The sequence below is a fragment of the Tachypleus tridentatus genome, chromosome 10 (genome assembly GCF_004210375.1).
Source record: "Tachypleus tridentatus isolate NWPU-2018 chromosome 10, ASM421037v1, whole genome shotgun sequence".
NCBI classification, from domain to species: domain Eukaryota; kingdom Metazoa; phylum Arthropoda; class Merostomata; order Xiphosura; family Limulidae; genus Tachypleus; species Tachypleus tridentatus.
In genome coordinates this window covers 144753535-144772687 of record NC_134834.1, presented here as the reverse complement: position 1 = coordinate 144772687, position 19153 = coordinate 144753535, and the positions used below count along the sequence as shown (strand labels likewise).

At 34.9% G+C, this 19153-nt stretch overlaps 1 protein-coding gene across 6 annotated transcripts in view; it reads left to right on the top strand.

Annotated features, from left to right (window-relative positions):
* The window catches only part of LOC143230528 (uncharacterized), a 286917-nt gene extending 268458 nt beyond the window's left edge, over positions 1-18459 (top strand). For all 6 annotated transcript variants that reach the window (XM_076464250.1, XM_076464254.1, XM_076464251.1 and 3 more), the window contains 2 exons: positions 6568-6739; positions 15887-18459. In XM_076464250.1, the coding sequence (XP_076320365.1) occupies positions 6568-6739; positions 15887-16096 (382 nt within the window). In that variant the 3' untranslated portion in view covers positions 16097-18459. The remainder of the gene's footprint in view (positions 1-6567; positions 6740-15886) is intronic.
* Positions 18460-19153: the final 694 nt, after the last annotated feature.

The following is a 19153-nucleotide window of genomic DNA, read 5'->3' as shown; positions in this document are numbered from 1 at the left end:
AAATTTGGGCTTCAAAGGTATCTCACAAAGCCACCTATAGTTTTTTATTGTTGCTGTTGTCATTCATGAATCTATATGTTTTTATAAGCCTTTACCAAAATTGTAAGTTGTATGGTTCTTCCACCAATAATACGTTTATACCCAAAATTTAATTTTTGTAGCAACAGTATATTTACACATTGTTAATTTTATTTAGTATTCTTAACGTATTTCAGTTAGCCATACTAGTTCAAATTTAGTGTTAAAAAAGGGTTGGTTTGGGATATGAAGTCGTTTATGAAGCGGTTAAATGAAGCGTAAGGATGTAGTGCAGAATTTATTATAAACAAAAAGGTTAGTGTTTATCGTTAGCAGAAATATTATTAACGTATTAATCAAGGTACCTCAACACTAGTGCTTTCAATCATAAAAGATGATCCCAATGTAATCGTGTCCATGGTGGAACAGCAATTAGTTTGCGGATTTCCAAGGCTACAATCTGGGGTACGATTTCAACAGTGGTCACAGCAGATGACCTTATGTCACTCCGTTCTAAAACAAATAAATCTGGTTTAATTATTATGTTGAAAGACGAATCACATAACAGGGTGTCAGTTAAGCATAACTGATGGTATAAGATAGTCACTTGAATGGTGATATGTAGACAAATCTATGGTATTCTACCATTATAAAAAATTATATTAATTTGTTTAGCTTTGTTGTATACCAGTAGTTCTAGAATATATTGATATTAAAAATAAAATAACCTGAAGATTTAATGGCGACTATCGTGGTAGCTCTTAAAGAATTTAAAGACTGCAGTACCATTAATTTGATTTTTCACACATCGGAAATACCACCAAAGACATTATAGAGTACAGTACGAGTAATCAAGAAGATAAAAGTATCTATTAGCAAAGATCAGTTCGGCGTCAAGAAAGATGTGGAATATGAGAACAGTTGGTATGATGAGAACGGAGTGAAAACTTCTTGGAATGTATGTATGTACGCTTCATGAATTGGTAAGGTTAGTTTGGTGGAATATACTGGCCAAAACTACTGGAACAGATTAAAGAGAGACACGACTCGTAGCATATTTGTAAATTGGACAGACAACTGTGGCAAGATTAGTTGACGATGACCCAGAGGAAGAGATAGTAGAGGTATCGGGAATAGTACACATCTGTTCATCATCGCCTTTGCTTTTTAATTTACACTCTAAGGTACTGATGCAGGAAGCAGTGTAAGATAAGCTTGTAATGATAGAATAGCATAACATGACGGTCCATCCCACTATTCAATTAAAATAGTCTAAGAATTAGCAATGACTAGCGTAGATAGTACTCGTTTAGCTTTGCGCGAAATCCAAAGGAAGAAGTTGAAACGGGTGTAAAAATAAATATTGAAGAAATGAAAGTCAAAACAGGCAAGGTTGCTAACGATATGGCTTTGGTTGCAAGTTCGTTGGAAGGGCTGTGAATTTCAGTACAAAACTAAATGAAACAACAATAGATGAAGGTGAAAATTAGAAAAACAAAGGTGATGAAATGGGAGAATGAAGACCTAGATAGTAGGACAACAAATAAATGAAATCAAAAATTAAAATGGGAAAAAGAACATTTAGTAAGAAGCGTATTTTAACCAAAAGACTGGACACGATACCGGCTGAAATCTTCGTATGGGATGTGGTGAAAACTAATGGAGCTTTGGATTATGAGGAAATGTAACACAAGAAAAGTAGAAAGTTTTTAACTGTTGTCGAAGAATTTGGGAAATGGTTGGGCAGAAAAGAAAGTTAATGATGCAAGGTTGGAGAGGATAATGTATTTATTGGAGAAGGCTTTATGAAAAAGAATCTTTGAAGATAAAAAGAATGAAAAGAAAATGGCCACAGGCGGAAGAGAGTGATGCTACTAGACGAACTGAATTAATGAAACACATATGATGATTCAGAGAGGATGACGGAAGACTCTAGGAGGAAAGAGTTAATGATTAACAATAGCATTACGATTGACATTCTGTGATTTCCTTTTCGGGTGAAATGCTGGTGGTGGTAATTAGAACATGCATACTATAAACTAGTTGCTTTGATGGTGAAAGGTTTAACATTAATTCTGTTGACTTGCGACTATCTGGCTGTAATACCTGATAACTCTTTGTGAATCCTCTAACACGTCTGTAAATTCCGGAATGTGTGGATTCTATCATGTTTCATAATTTACTCTTATAAATGAATGCAGAAACATAACGCTTTTATCTGTTGTTACAAAACAATGGCGTTCGTTTCGTGTTGGAAATGTGCACGTAAATTAAGCCTAGTGGTGTTTTAAACTTTCGAGAACTGTTTTTGGATATGAGAAATAAATACATGTATGATGTCGAAATAACGTACACAGGATAAGCTGTTTATAAATGCATTGCAGACAACACTACTTTTGAGCGAATTATTCGTTTAAATATTGATTTTTAAATTAGTGTTTCCGAATTGTATTTATGGTCCTTGCGAAATTTTGTGATTTGTGAATGAGGTTCAAGAGGTTTATTGTTAACCAATATCCTGATTTTTTTGGTCGGCGTGAATCAAAAGTTGTCCACGTGTATTTTAACCATAACAATCGAACTTTTTACACACCTATTGTTAACTCAATTCAACTTGGTGCACGTGTTTTTAAATATTCAATATTCCATTGGTTAAGATGAAATAGTGGGCAGGTAATACATTTCATAAAAGGCCTTTTCCTTGCTTTAAAGTTTCGTGATATTTTCATCTATTTAAACTTTCAATAAACCTATCAACAACTATTAAGACGAACTTTTCCACCTAATTTAAATTTAACTTCGGTATTTGGGAGTCAGAGTAACCTTGAAAAATAACACCTTTTGGTTTATGTTGGCGATTCCAACTAGTAAATTACATTTATTGTATACAATCAACTATATTATCAAAATAGTTGTCTTTATGGTTTTTTCCTTTTGGATACCTTTAGTTTTTATATAGTAAGTATATTTGAAGTGTGGAAATATTTCGACTTCATGTTTCTCCTGCCACCTTAACATAATTAGTTTGATTATGGTACGCAGGAAGTATTGTAGAGTCCATACAACAATTTGGTACACAGGAAGACGTGTAGAGCCCATACAACAAGTTGGTACACAGGAAGACGTGTAGAGCCCATACAACAATTTGGTACATATGAAGTATTGTAGAGTCCATGCAACAGTTTGGAACACAGGAAGTATTGTAGAGTCTATACAACAGTTTGATACATATGAAGTATTGTAGAGTCCATACAACAGTTTGGTACATATGAAGTATTGTAGAGTCCATGCAACAGTTTGGAACACAGGAAGTATTGTAGAGTCTATACAACAGTTTGGTACATATGAAGTATTGTAGAGTCCATACAACAGTTTGGTACATATGAAGTATTGTAGAGTCCATGCAACAGTTTGGAACACAGGAAGTATTGTAGAGTCTATACAACTTGGAAATAGTTTCATTAAGTTGAAACGTCACTGAAAACACAAAGCTGCCACCAACGGTTTTAAATTATTAATGGGTTTAATCTTCTTTCGTGGTCATAAAACTCATACCTTAAGCAAGTAATTTAGTAATGGTACTCATGTGATGATAAATTATTAATGGGTTTAATCTTCTTTCGTGGTCATAAAACTCATACCTTAAGCAAGTAATTTAGTAATGGTACTCATGTGATGATACACTTTGTTTTATTTTCTTTTAATTTTATATTATCTATCTTGGAACCATTCTTGTGTATTGTATTTGTATCCAGAAAAGTTTTTTTTTTTAACTTCAGTGCAACTTTTTTATTGTTAAATTTCAAAAGTGTTAGCATATTTCACGACAACAAACAATTCTAGTTATCTGAAAACTAATGACAATCTACAGATAAGTAAAGTACTTTTATAAGTCAACAACAGGCTTGACTGTATTTCACTTTTTTTTCAGGGGAATACACTATTTAAATTAGAGAGAAAATGTAAATTCCTACAATGCCTTAAAACTTGTTTGAATTATCCTAAAATTCTTTACCTTATTTAGTAAACGGAACAGTTCAAACCATGATTTGTATCTGCAAGCACAGAATGGCGACTTTGGGGGTTCGAAGGTATTTTCAGGAATATAAAAAATGAATAATTAGTGTTGAAAATTTTACTTTTAAGGCCTTTCTACCCTTGAACATATCGATTACATAAAACCCGTAAGGAAACTTGGGTTTTCTGATCATTGTGGTTATTCAATGTTCAGCTAGCCTAGCCTTAATGAATATTCATTAGAAATTCCATTAAACGGGTTTGTTGGATTGGAGCGTCGGCCACTTTTTACAGGGTACAAAACGTGACTTTGATATATTTTTTAATTTCCTCATTTACATTCAAAAGACTTACCACCACTTATTTCTGGCGCTATAAAACTATCAAATTAGTTGTTAGCTCTATAGCTGGTAGCAGTGTTTTCTGTATTACAGACAACTTTTTTCTGACGTTTAGAGCGCCGTCTATTGTCGACCAGTGGCCACCCAACAAAAAGAGAGTCACATTTTGAAAATTTTATTCCCTCTTGGTAGTTAAAATATCATCTTCTGTCAATTTCATCCTAAAAGTCTACAGTCCTCACTCTTACCTCCAGATCTGACCTTTAAATTGAGGTCAAAGGTCATATCTGTATTTTGTAAGATCGAAACAACGAGAAAGCATGAACCGTCACTTCTCTAGCCAATAGGTTTCATTTGGAAACTCACACCATTTTTGTAATAATAGCAAAATAAGTTTAAAGATTGTTATAAAATGGAAGACAGTATAGAGGGAAGTTAGAAGTTGGGAAGCGAAACTCGTGAATTAAAAATCAGAAATATTGTAAGATTCAAGCTGAACATAGGAATATTTTTATAACTCAATATAACTACCAAACGTTTCTTATTGAAACATTGGTGTAAAAAACAGATATTTTAATGTGATATCGGTTTTCCATCATACATATGCATTGTTAACTATTCAAGCGAAATGTTACTGCTACTGGACTTCCATTGTACATATTCATTATGAACTATTCACATATACAGAATTAAATGTTTTCGGTAAAGTTGTGACGATCGTTTCCATGGTTACTAGTTTACACAATACCCATGTAGGATTAATTAATATCGTCTATTTATATTTATAAACTTATTGTTAACTAGTTTTATACTACTTTTAGGCTTCTAATCTTCTAGAAAGTCCTGAGAACGAGTACTTTTTGTGTTGGTACTGACCAAGGTTCGATACTGGATCTTGTTGATGAAAGTCTGGTCCGTTATCTACTCTACTAGGGTCTCTCATCAATAAGATGAAGTCCTAGCTATGAACTCAATCCTATCATCAGGTTTTTTTAGTAACCTCCACGTGGAACTGAAACTAATACCTCCAAAATAGACTCTCCCCACCCAAAGATGGCTGCAGTATGTTAACGATACATTGGTAATATGTTGGCACTATAAAGATAAGATACGAGGATACGTGAACCTTCTGAACAGATTATATTCTACGATGTTTAATGAATGAAAAATATTTGTAATACCTATAACCAACATGGCCAGGTGGTCAAGGCACTCGACTCGTAATCTGAGGGAGTTCAAGTGAACAAGATCAGTATAAGTTGATGTCATATTTAAATAATTTTGACTTAAGATGGTGTCTTGTTTTTGATTTGTATATAGTGATTAAAACTGTCCTCTGAATCCCCTTTATTCCCCGCCGTTATATAAATATTTTCAGTTGTATAACAGCTTTTTCTACTCGATAATTACACAGACTGAGGTCCAGTGCTTAACATAGTGAACTGCGTATCCATTGTTTGCGTATCTTTCCCTCTAAAAAGGAAAAAAAAAAGTCGGACGAACTTCCACAAAAAAACAAAACCAACAACGTGTACAGAGATTATACAGACGAGTTATTATGGAATTGTCAGGACAGGAAGAGTTTCACATGTAACGTGTACAGAGATTATACAGACGAGTTATTATGGAATTGTCAGGACAGGAAGAGTTTCACATGTAACGTGTACAGAGATTATACAGACGAGTTATTATGGAATTGTCAGGACAGGAAGAGTTTCACATGTAACGTGTACAGAGATTATACAGACGAGTTATTATGGAATTGTCAGGACAGGAAGAGTTTCACATGACCTTGTTTAATTCACGTACGATAAACTGTCTTTGCTTTCGTGCTTATTTAAGTAGATAACTTTTCATTTATTTCGTTTGTATTTTCAAAATCTTTATTATAGCGCTATCGCCCTCTAACGTCGAAATTAGTATCCATATTTCAGACGTATGTTTCTGTGAAGAATACTTTATATTCGAGTACTGTTTTTTTCTAATGATGATTAATGTCTGACATAGCATTTCACTTATAGTTTCTTACTACAAAATGGTTCTGATTTTCAAACTTTCTTTTTGCAAGTTGGAAATACATTCAGTAAAAGCTTTGAATTTTATACTTAAAAAAAAAGAAACAGTTAAGTTTGATAATAACAGGAAAGTCAGACACACGATCGAACTCTATCTCTTAATGTTTATTTTTCAGAGAAATAGCACTAGAAGTTTTAGGTCAAGAACCAATAGGTTCGTTTATGGTTCGAGAGAGTACAAGTAAACCCGGCTGCTACGCCCTGTCGTTGAGGGTACCGCGAGAATTCCAGCTGTCGGGCATTGCCCACTACCTCATCATGCGGACGCAGAGGGGTTATAAAATCAAGGTGAGAGAGTCTAGAAAAAATAGTTATCCAGTTGGCTTGCTTGTTACAGGTTCGTGTCTCGTCAGTGAACGTGCTCACATGTTCAACCATATGCTTGTATGTTATTAACATTTAATTTCATTTTATAGTGTCTTGAGTAACATAATTATAAGACCTCAGCTAGATGGCGGTCCTATTAAAGTGGCTTGTCAGTGTATTGTAAAAATAAAGCTACCACAATCATGAGACTTCAGTTAGATGGAGGTCCTATTAAAGTGGCCAATCAGTGTAGTGTAAAAATAAAGTATAAAATACATGAAGTAAGAGGGATAAATTAAAATATTTCTCATTGCTGTTACAGCAACATCAAGGCTCCACCTGGTGTTAACAGCCTAAAGTTCGAATCTATATACAAAATCAACAATAAAAAATGACAACTTTAAGCCCGTGTGAGTTATAGTGATGCTTCAACCAAAATTTAACAAAATTGGCCTAAATATTGTAACTGTGGAAGAGTTATGCCTTTCTTGTAAGCCTAAATCTTCCATTTTCTGTATAACGTAAGATTCATTCACCTTGTTGTGATTTAAATACACACGCAACGTCACCGTGTGGCCAAGAAAATGTAAATTACGAAATGGACTTAATGTTCGTCATTTCTTTATGTTGAGGATATATTATGTATGATCTAAGTATAACATTAGATTTGAGTAAAACTGAGGCCTAGCATGGCCAGGTGTGTTAAGACGTTCGAATCGTAATCTGAGGGTCGCGGGTTCGAATCCCCGTCGCACCAAACATGCTCGTCCTTTCAGCCGTGAGGGGGTTATAAAGTTACGGCCAATCCCACTATTCGTTAGTAAAAGAGTAGTCCAAGAGTTGGCGGTGGGTGGTGATGACTAGCTGCCTTCCCTCTAGTCTTACACTGCTAAATTAGGAACGGCTAGCGCAGATAGCCCTCGTATAGCTTTGCACGAAATTAAAAAAAAAAAAAAAAATAGTAAAACTGTCTGGCGCTTAGCAAGTAAAGATATTTAGAAAGCTAATCTTTAAGTTCGTGTCGTTGAATTCTGGTCTCAGATTATTTTACACGAATAATATATATGTTCCTTATTAGCTTCAGCTAATGTTTTACAATATTTTGATCGAACAACACCACCACTCTCATCTAAGACATGTTCCAATACACTCGAGGCGATAGAAATCTTTTACTGATAGGGAGGGTCTTTAGGCATATCGTGGTGGAATCAACTAGAGATAACATAAATGTAAACCTGAATACGACCTTTGCCGTTTTCAAAGTCTATACTTCCGTTCTCTTTCTACGAAAATACCACAGACAATATCCTCATATAAAACTATATTTCGACTTTCTTTGTCGGTAGAGTGGAGGAACGTATCCTTATATACAAGACCTATTTCTGAACATAGTTTAATATCACAGTTAACCATGGACGTCCGCAATCTGGGGCAGGAGGGGATTGGTTGGTTTGGTTTGTTTTGAATTTCGCGCAAAGCTACACGAGGGCTATCTGCGCTAGCCGTCCCTAATTTAGAAGTGCAAGACTAAAGGGAAGGCAGTTAGTCATCACCACCCACCGCCAACTCTTGAGATACTCTTTTACTTATAAATAGTAGGATTTACAGCAACATTATAAAGCCCCCACGGCTGAAAGGGCGAGCATGTCTGGTGTAACGGGATTCGAACCTTCGACCCTTAGATTACGAGTCGAGTGCCTTAACCACCTGGCCATCCCGACCGGCAGGAGGGGAGCATTTGTTCCTCTGGAATTTCAGAAGAAAATTTTAATAATTTATTGAACAAAAAATATCAGAAGATCATAGCATTGAAATATAAATGACGAAATTAAATCTATTCCAGATTATAAAAAACCCACTTGAAGTAAATATTCTAAACGTGTATAGGTTGGTATAGGTATTAAAACTTTTGTGTGTATTGTGTATGTGTATTTCTTATAGCAAAGCCACATCGGGCTATCTGCTCAGCCCACCGAGGAGAATCGAACCCCTGATTTTAGCGTTGTAAATCCGGAGACATACCGCTGTACTAGCGGGGGGGCTAAAACTTTTGATAATACGAAATTAGGTTTATATAAATATGCCGTAATCACCCAGAGCATCGCATTCAAACTTTAAGGTAAATTACCTGTACTTTACGATGGCTTGCCCCCTACCTGGAATAAATTATATGGCCGCTTGTTAGTTTAACAGATAAATTAAGAAGTCAATATTTTGCATGTTTAAGTATTAATTTCTGGTGCTATTGTACTAACGGAGAAACCATTTTATCCACAAAAATCTTCTTTCTACTTGTAATTTCATAAGAAAGTGTGAGAGAATCGTAATTACATTTTTAAATTAAATTTGTTTGAAACTTACAAACTTGACTTATTATATGCAAATGTTTTCACGTCAGATTTCGCATTCGAAGTTGCCAGCGACTAAAGTGTCCAGTATTACTATGAGCAGCATGAAGTGAGTTTATTAATGTCGTTATAAACATTTGGAACGAAGGTTTCTAAAGTGTCCTGTGTTCTTACAAACCGATTTGAAACAAAGTTCTAAAGTGTCCAGTATTACTATGAACAGTTTGAATTGAAGTTTCTATGAATGGAAGCTTACGATTTTACATTTTTCAATTTCGTATTTCAGTTCACAATTCAAAATAATCCTTCAAAACGCATTCATTAATGGCAAACGTTTCCAAACTCTGAATTAAGAACTCACGTGTTATTATAGGTTGTTTGTTAAGTACCTCAGACAAAACAAAGTCAGAACAGCTTCCCTATAACTTGATAAACCAAAGTTTTCCTATTCCAGCAAATATTGTAATCTGTTTTCTCTGTACGGTTTTATTAGAGTCATGTGACTTACCATGTACTATAGTTTTGTAAAGTCTTCCCACAAATAAGTGTTAATTTAGTACGTAATGTTATAAGAATGGTAAGTTTATTCAAGGCACATTTACCTCATTCTTTGCAATTAAAGCAACGGTGTAATTCTGATTTCAAAATGTGAGACTACCGATAAGTTTACCATCGTTACTGACACCCGGCATGGCCAGGTGGTTAAGGCACTCGACTCGTAATCTGAGGGAGTTCGAATCCCCGTCACACCAAACATGCTCGCCCTTTCAGCCGTGGGAGCGTTATAATGTGACTGTCAATCCCATTCTTCGTAGGCAAAAGAGTAGCCCAAGAGTTGACGGTAGGTGGTGATGATTAGCTGCCTTCCCTCTAGTCTTACACTGGTAAATTAAATAAGACTAGCGCAGATAGTCCTCGTGTAGCTTTGCGCAAACAAACAAATCATCTTTAATGATTCTTAGTTCTTAAAATATCGTAACGCAAACATGGCTGTGTGAATTTTTCCGTAGAACAAGCGTATAGACTTAAGACGCTAAAAACAGGGTATCGATACCCGTGGTGGGTAGAACATAGATAACTCACTGTGTAGCTTTTCACTTAACAGCAACCAAAACCAAAATCATCATTTTTCAGTATAGTTGTTAATGACACTAGACTGTTCAAAAGTAAGTTTCACATCGTTAAAAAAAAGCTGGTATTTACTTTAACTGTGCATGACTTGATGTGGGATATGAACCATAATGACGTAATCAGACTCCAAAATAGATTTCTTATAATATACTCAATTTGTAAACAATGCGTAGTAAAACGTCTGTTAATCTAAATGTATTGGAACACGCCTTAGATAGATATAAAGTTGTTATTCATTCAAATTATTTTAAAATCTTTACTATAAGATCAAAGATTTGCTGACCAACAACTGAAACAACAAATCGTTCAGACGAGTTCAATAGTAACTTTGCTACGTAACTTGTACATTCAAATCGTCTGTTCTTTTAGTACATAAATATACAATTAAAATGTCCTAGTGATTGGAAAGTTAAGAAACTGAGTTTTAATTAGTTTAAAACGCTTTCATGAAGAGGAGTACTGAATTTGAAGCCAGAGCTTGTGTGTTTTCTTTTTAACAGTTTTACTTTATACTGCAAGCTGTGTTTATTTTAGTACTAATCACTTTTGCTCTCTTTGAATCATTAGTTAACATATAAAACAACCAAAATCGTTACCAGAGAAATTTTCATTGAAAATTTAGTTCTCGGGTTGAGAAAATGAAGAGAATTTTAAAAAGTTTCATGAGTATTTGCGGCGTATAATATTGACAACACTTGATGTTTTTTAGATGGATCATGAAAAGCAGTCACAGAGGTGTTGTGTGCTTTGTATGTGAAAGTCATATAAATGAGTCTTTTACAGTGTAAACTACGCTACAAGGTTCATGGTAGAGTTGGTAATATGTTGTTTAAGGCTTACAGAGCAGGTTAATAGAGATGATAAATAAATTTTACGGGTATCTTCCCGCATAAAGTAGCGAACTCTCAAATAGTGAATGAAGTAAACGTCATTAGGCTTAGCGATATTGTAAAATGTGTACCAGAGGGAACTACAAGCAAAATATTCTGATCTATTCTTAACTCGAGATTGGTCAGGTAGACTTTCATAAGTGTGAAAATAAAATTTGAGGGAGAAATTATAATTAGATATAATTTGTTTTATTTTCACTTTTAAATTTTGGCTTTATACACGTAAATAAATATTCTGATTTATCGCGTATTCTAATGACAAAAGAGATTTATGCACCCAAATCGATTTGGGTTAGTAAAAATTAACCTCTTTAAATGTGAGTTGAGAAGAACGTATTAATATGAAATATCCTTTACAAATACTAACCAATGAGATCCTGTATTCAACAGCTTGATATTAGACAAATAAATAAATATATTATTTCAACATTAAAATATCATTGAAAAAAAACATTTAATTAGTTGATGACAACTTGCACTTTGTTAAAAGGTACTGACGTTCATATCCAGTGTAAACCCATAATATGAGTACTACACCACATTGGACTTGTTTGCGCCCTCTTCCAAATTTGATATCCTTTATCTAACGGAGGAAGATGGTTAATATGTTTTGTATTTCTTTTACCTCCGTAAAAAAGGTCTCCTCTTTATGTTCTTATTTAGTAGAGAGACCTCCAACCATATTGTGTACATTTCGCTCCTGTTAGAGGAAGCTCCAAAAACACTATTAAATTTTCGCTCCCACTACATATTTTCGCCGTCGTAAGAGAGGGGCACCTGTGAAGTCCCGGGGAAATTTTCCACTTATTGTAGATGGTGTGAAACGGCTACAAATATATATATATGTATGTTATATACACTGCTGGCCAAAATCTTAAAGCCAATGAACATAAAGACAAAATATGCATTTTGCGTTGTTAGACTCAACCACTTATTTGACCATAGCTTCAAAAAATGAAAATAAGAAAAGGGAAAATAAAACACTTTTTTAGCATTTAATAGGGAAAATGTGAACACTATGAAATTGGCCTAAATACTAGTTGACCAAAAGTTTAAGACCATATCAAAAAGAAGTCTTAAACAGGGTAGGAAATGCCCAACAAGAGGTCTCAGTAGTGAGTTGCACGGCCATCATTGCGAATAACTTCAAACATTCGCTTTGGCATGGTCGATATAAGCGTTTGCAGAAGGCTGCTGTTTGATGCTCCTGTATAACCTGAAGCTCCATTGTTCCATGGAAGAAGAAAGCACCCCAGATCATGATGGAACCTCCTCCACTGTGTCGTGTAGAAAATACCTCCGGTTAGATATCCTTATCGTGCTAGTAACGTTGGAAGCCATCTGGACCATCCAGGTTACATTTTTTCTCATCAGAGAACAAAACCTTCTTCCACTCTTCTACGTCCCATGTTTGGTGCTTCTCAGCAAAGTTTAACCGAGCTGTTTCGTGGTGTGGAAGGAGGCGTGGACTTTGAAGACGTTTACGGTTTTTAAAGCCTCTCTCTCATAGATGCCGTCTTATTGTTCTTGAGCTGTATTCTGCGTCCGTTAAGGGTCTTAATCTGGTTCGACGATTAGCTGATGTTTTGCCGGACAACCCATCGAATCCTCCTGCTCAACGCCGGCGAAATGTTCTTGGGCCGACAACTTGAAATTGTCATTCCGTATTCCTCAGGGTCTTTTAAGAAATTTGCAACAGCAGTTTTACTACGCCTAATCTCACCAGCGATGGCACGTTGAGAGAGACCTTGCTTTTGCAGCTCGACAATTCTGCCACGTTCAAACTCTGTCATATTTTTAGCCTTTGCCCTGTTTTCACACAATATAACACAGAAGATGTCAGTGGGAGATGTTGACAAAGCTAATGCTTGAACACAAATGACTAAATTTCGTTACATGTTTACCAATTAACGCTTCGTTTCACTATGATCTTAAACTTTTTCCCTATTAAATGCTTAAAATGTTTTTTATTTTTATTTTCCCTTTTCTTATTTTGATCTTTCGAAGCTCTTCTCAAATAAGTGGTTGAGTCTAACAGTGTAAAATGCATATTTTGTTTTTATGTTCATTGGTTTTAAGATTTTGGTCAGCAATGTATATGTATCAGGTCGTCCTTAAGTAATGTCTGGTTTTAGGTTCAGAAAAGGAGAAAGGATATAAAACACTTTTAATGTTATTTAATCCATAATGTATGTTTCATTATTATTAATTACTTCCTGATAACGATTCACAAGCTGCTGAATGCCACTTCTATGAAATTCTTGGGGTTTGGAGGAAAAGAAGTTTTGACATCTTCATGTGTTCTAAGCTCTTTTCAATCAAGACAGTTCTGCAAACTTTGAAATAGATGATAATCAGATGGGCCAAGGTCCAGAGAATAAGGAAGATATGGAAGTTTTTCAATCTTTGCGGATGTGATCCTTGCTGTATGGGAGTGTATTATTCTAGTTTAACACAACACCTTTACGATTGATCAAAGCAGGCTCCTTTTCTTTCAGTGCAACATTCAAGCGTTCTAACTGTTGACAGTAGAAGTCCGATGTAATCGTTGCATTGAGTGGTAGCAACTCAAAGTGGATCACACCAATATGTCCCACCAAACTCTTAAAAAGGACTTTCCTTTGGTGGAAGTCCATTTTTGACTGTGCTTTTGCCAGTTTACCTGCACTGAGCCATTGTCTGTGGTACTTAACCTTTTTATAAAGTATCCATTTTTCATCTCTAGTCACTAACCTGTCCAAAAAAGGTGAGTTACACTCACGAGAGTTGCTCTAAGGTTGGCTTTTGTCAAATCATGGGGGACCCATTTTCCAAGTTTTGACACCTTTTCTAGCTATTGCAGATGATGGTGAACTGTTGAATAAGTTGAATTAAGCTTCTGCTAGTTCATTAACTGTTACTACACTATCTTCATCAAGTGCAACCAGCAGCAAGTCATCATTAAACTCAACAGGACGACCTGAACGTAGCACATCATTTAAGCTGTAGTCACCTCATCTGAACTTCAGAAACCACCTTCGACATTTTCTTTCATTGAGACTCCGCACCATAAACATCTTGAATGTTTCGTGTAGTTTTTTTAAACTCATAAATCATTATATGTCTAATGTGCTCCTCAGACAAATCCATCTTCATAAGGGTTTATTTGATCTGAAAAAATGGAGTTGGGTTAATTTCCTTACTTGTCTGAACATTTTTATACACGTCCTACTACATATTTTAGTCATTAAAGTTTTCTACAAAGTGAGAAATGATGATGCACTTTCTGTATTACATTTTCGAACATCACTTATGGAATGATATATTGAGAGTGAAGGTTGTGGAGTGGTAGCTGTAGCTGTGTTATACCTGTGACAGTAAATCATTTTTGTGGTTAAGAGTAGTCATGTCGGCGTCGGGTGCTGCTATCTGGTTACCCTCCCTCTAGTCAGCGCCTCTGAATTAAAACAGTCGTACCTAGACGTTCTTATAAAGTACTGATAAGGTTACAAATACCAAATACTATCTCAACTTCAAAGCAAAGTTTTTCTACTGATTGGACTTTTACTTGGAGCGGCGTAAGCCTAAATAATTAATATTTACTTTGCTTGTATACTGGATTAACTTTGTTCATTTTACAGCTGCAGTGTGACCATACAAGCAAGCAACATTATAGAACTCGCTACTAAAACATCGTAAGGCTAAAAGAGCACCGAACAAATGAACCATTGTCACAGTAAAGAGGATGAATCACCCAGTTAGTCAGCATCTCCACATAACACGTTTCCCCTTTTGTTTTTACATATAATAACAGTAGATATCAATATATAGGGGCACTCAGTAGAGCGCACACCTCATTGATCATATTCGGTTCTCAAAATTACTAAAATGTATCCGTCTTTATCAACTGACACGTACCATTTTTTTGTCAGGACAATGAGAATAATATACTACATGTACATATTTCCATCAAGTTTCATTAAAATCCGATAATTTTTTTACTGAGTTTGGTTTTTTTAATTTCGTGCAAAGCTACACGAGGGAGGGCTATCTGCACTAGCCGTTCCTAATTAGCAGTGTACGACTGGAGGGAAAGCAGCTAGTCATCACCACCCACCGCTAGCTCTTGGGCTACTCTTTTAACAACGAATAGTGGAATTGATTGTAAGATTATAATGTTCCCATGGCTGAAAGAGTGGGCATGTTTGGTGTGACGAGGATTCGAACTCGCGACCCTCGGGTTACGAGTCGAGTGCATTAACCGCCTGGCCATATCACCCTTGACTGAATTATAGTGCAAGAATGGTGTGAAAGAATCGGTCCCCGTGTTAACAAATAGGGATGTTTTGTATTTTCATTACCTTGCTGTGACCTTGACCCTCCAAAACTAATCACTTCTAATTTGAATCATACAACAAATGTATATCAGCTTTTATCCAAATCCATTCAGCCGTTTTCGAGATACCTTGTTGACAAATACGCAAACAAACACGGGTGAAAACATAACCTCTGTCCGGGAATAATAAACACTTTGCAGTTTCCGTTTCGTTTTAAATAAACTGAAATTGATATATTTGAAAAATAACCTCTGGCTATGTTTATCAATGATTTGTATTTATACTACATTTGTACTAAAGATTAATATAAAACCAAGAAACTATTTCAGTTCTCCTATTGTATATATAATGTTTTATTTTGCAAGAAACGTAATTTCTTTTTTTGCTGAAGGTGAGCATGACAGAAAACAGAAAAATGACTTCGTTCGTTCATATGTTTTTCAGGGTTTTACTAAGGAATTCAACACCCTCACGTCCCTCATAACCCACCATTCGGTCATGCCTGAGCTTCTGCCTTGCCCTCTTTCCTTATCCCGGTACAACCCAACCTTTCGGAAACAGGACTCCTCTGAAGATTTGGTGGACGTCGATGAAGACCCGGACTACAATCTTTTGTCAGACTTTCGCAAAATGATGGCCGACTTAAACGTCTAGCTACGTAAAAATGGTGGTCAGCCGTTGGAAGTCTGTTTGCAAAAAAAGAGTTTGAATTACAATCTTTTGTCATACTTTTGCAACACGAAGGCTGACTTCAACTTCTGATTATAAGTAATTCGAAGTAATGGCAGGTTGTCTATTTGTAGGAACCTAAAGTGGCCAAGTGCGTTGTGATGATGACTAAATCTATATATAATAGTAGTGAAGAAAATCTCTGAAGTAAAAGAAACTACAGTCCTTACTTGATTTATAATATATTTTTCTTACAGAGTGAACACTAAAGTGAAAGACTATTTAGATTGGTATGTTAGGCCTAACAATTAAGGTAAATTTATAGTTTTTTGAAATAGTTTATGATCTTATTCAGCGTTATTGAAGTACACTGTCTGTGGATCTAAAAGTTTGTCCCTTATCGTCTGTAGTGCACTGGGTTCGAGGCTAGGAAGGCTATAAGAACAAACCAAACATCCGAGTAAGACATGTTAATACGTACTATGTTCACCAAGTGAGATATGTTAATACGTACTGTATTCACCACTTACCAATTCCTCACTAACATTCTAATGAATGAAAGATTGCACGCTTATTTTAATTTTTTTTAATGTTCTATTACCTAAAAAACAAATAATTTTCCTTCTAACATATCGCACTGATGTTCTTTTTATAGAGTTCTGCGTTTTCGGTTTTTATTCCTCGTGCTTACAATTTCCCAAAAATATTTAAATTAAATTAAACAAAGACTTGCCCATGACGTATTGTTCGCGTTTGTACCAACAACCAATCAACCATTCAATGACCTGCGATTAGTTTTTAGGTGGTACTGCACCAAACGGGCCAATATTCAGTAAAGATAAATCCAATTTTGAATCACTTAGTATAATTTTCTAGTCTTTCAATGGCTCCATTGTAATACTGAGGACTTACAGTGCAAAAAGAAAATTCTCGTTTCGATACACGCGATGGAACTAGCACTGATATCCTGTAACAAATAAGCTAACAAACTAATTTTATAAAAATATCGGTGAAAAAATAACAATAAAAACCGAAAACAAAGGACTATAGTTGTTTATAATAATTAACTCAATATACGATTATAGTTGTGAATTAAGTATTACTAACAATTATGTTTAAACACATTAATTGTTGAATTATGTTTTACATTGTCACCCAAGCCATTATCAGCAAAATCTGACATTGTTAAAAAAAACAACACAGTTCAGTTTGTCGTTGTTGTTTTATCTTTCTCTCATAAAGTGTTTATTAAGTTTGAGCCAATAATTTAATTCATTCAGTTTACAAAATAAAAAGAATACACATGATTCTGAACAGTAGTGTTTGTACAGTCGCCTTCAGAGGGTAAGTAACTCAAACTGTTGTCTTCATTAGATTATTTAACTTAATTTGTATTTGTTAACTCTTTCATTGGCACAGGAACACGTATCTTCCCCCCTCCTTGAGACACCATAAATAAAGTAGTGATCAAAAATTACAAGTTTCAGATTTAAAGTAATATTAAACCATGCGTCTTTTTGTTTACATTGTGAATATAAAAATAAACTCGTTGAAAGAAGCAATGAAATTTAAATGACACTGATTTATTATTTATTAATTATAGAACTTAACCTGCATGTCTCCTAGAGTAAGCGAAATTATTTAAGCTACAGAAGCCTTCATATTTGTTAGTTGCTCATATTATGGTGGAATTGCTTTCACTGTTCTTAATATGATGTCGAATTGGTTACGTTATTTGTATTTTTAAACTAAGTTATTTTAAGACCCGGTGTAGAAGTGTTACTGAACTTTAAAGTTTCTATAAATTTATGTATTAATTAAATTAGTAGTTTTATATTAACTTTCCAAGGTTATCCAACATTTTCTGGAGTCAATTTGATCAGTTTAACCGACATTTCGTAAACCATGTTCACTAAGAAATCGTCTCCCTCTGGTACAGAGGTAAGTCTACGAATTTGCATCGCTAAAATCAGGGGTTCGATTCCCCTCGGTGGATAGATAGTCTGATGTGGCTTTGCTATAAAAAAACGCACACATACTCACTAAAGAATCTCTAGGTTATTACCTCCCGAGTCTCGAACACTGAATCATTCAACTTTTTGTTTTCTTGGTGTCGAGTGAACTGTATTATCTGAATCTAATTGTTGTCAACTTTGTAGTTAATACTATGTTTTGATCTCCATTCACAGATTTGTTATATTTTTCGTTAAGGAAAACTGATAGAGCACAACATTATATAAGAGTGTGTATAAGCCATCCCTCTTTGTCCATATGCACTAACCACGTTGAAATGTTGTAGGTGATAAAGGTTTTGAGAGATCTATAGTAAAATAGACAGGCATGTGTTATAGATGTGTTTGCCCATTGTTTATTAGTTATTTGTAAAAAGATCAAATGTGTTTGGTTTTTTTCAACCCGGTACAGATATGTCGTTTATTTATCATATTTTTACATCATGACGAACTCGTTCAGAAAAATAAAACTGAAACAAACAATACTAACATAAACGTAGAACATTAATCTCTTCGTTACAATTATCATCAGTTTCTCACACAATCCATTTCCTTTCTTCATTCATAGGTATATCCTGAAGAATCTGGACATGCAAACACGTTTAAATTGCTTGTCCTAAATATAATATTTTACTTTTTGTCTAAAAATATACATAAGGAATTTTATATAAAGGATATTGGCATAGTCATCCTTTTATCACAAATAATACGCAATCAACAGGTCTCATGTTCGAATCCCGTTACTAAACATGTTTATCCTTTCAGCCATAGGGACATTATAATGTGAAAATCAATTTCACTAATTGTTGTTAAAAGAGTAGTTCAAGAGTCGGCGGTAGGTGATCTTGAATAGCTGCTCTTCGAGCGCAACAAATTCAACAAAACATACAAAACGTAATGGTATAGTATTTTAACGGCTTGTTACTGAACATGGTTCACAATAATTAAATAATTATTTCGTCTTGTTTTGTTTTTTAATTTCGCGCAAAGCTACACGAGGGCTATCTGCGCTAGCTGTTCCTAATTTAGT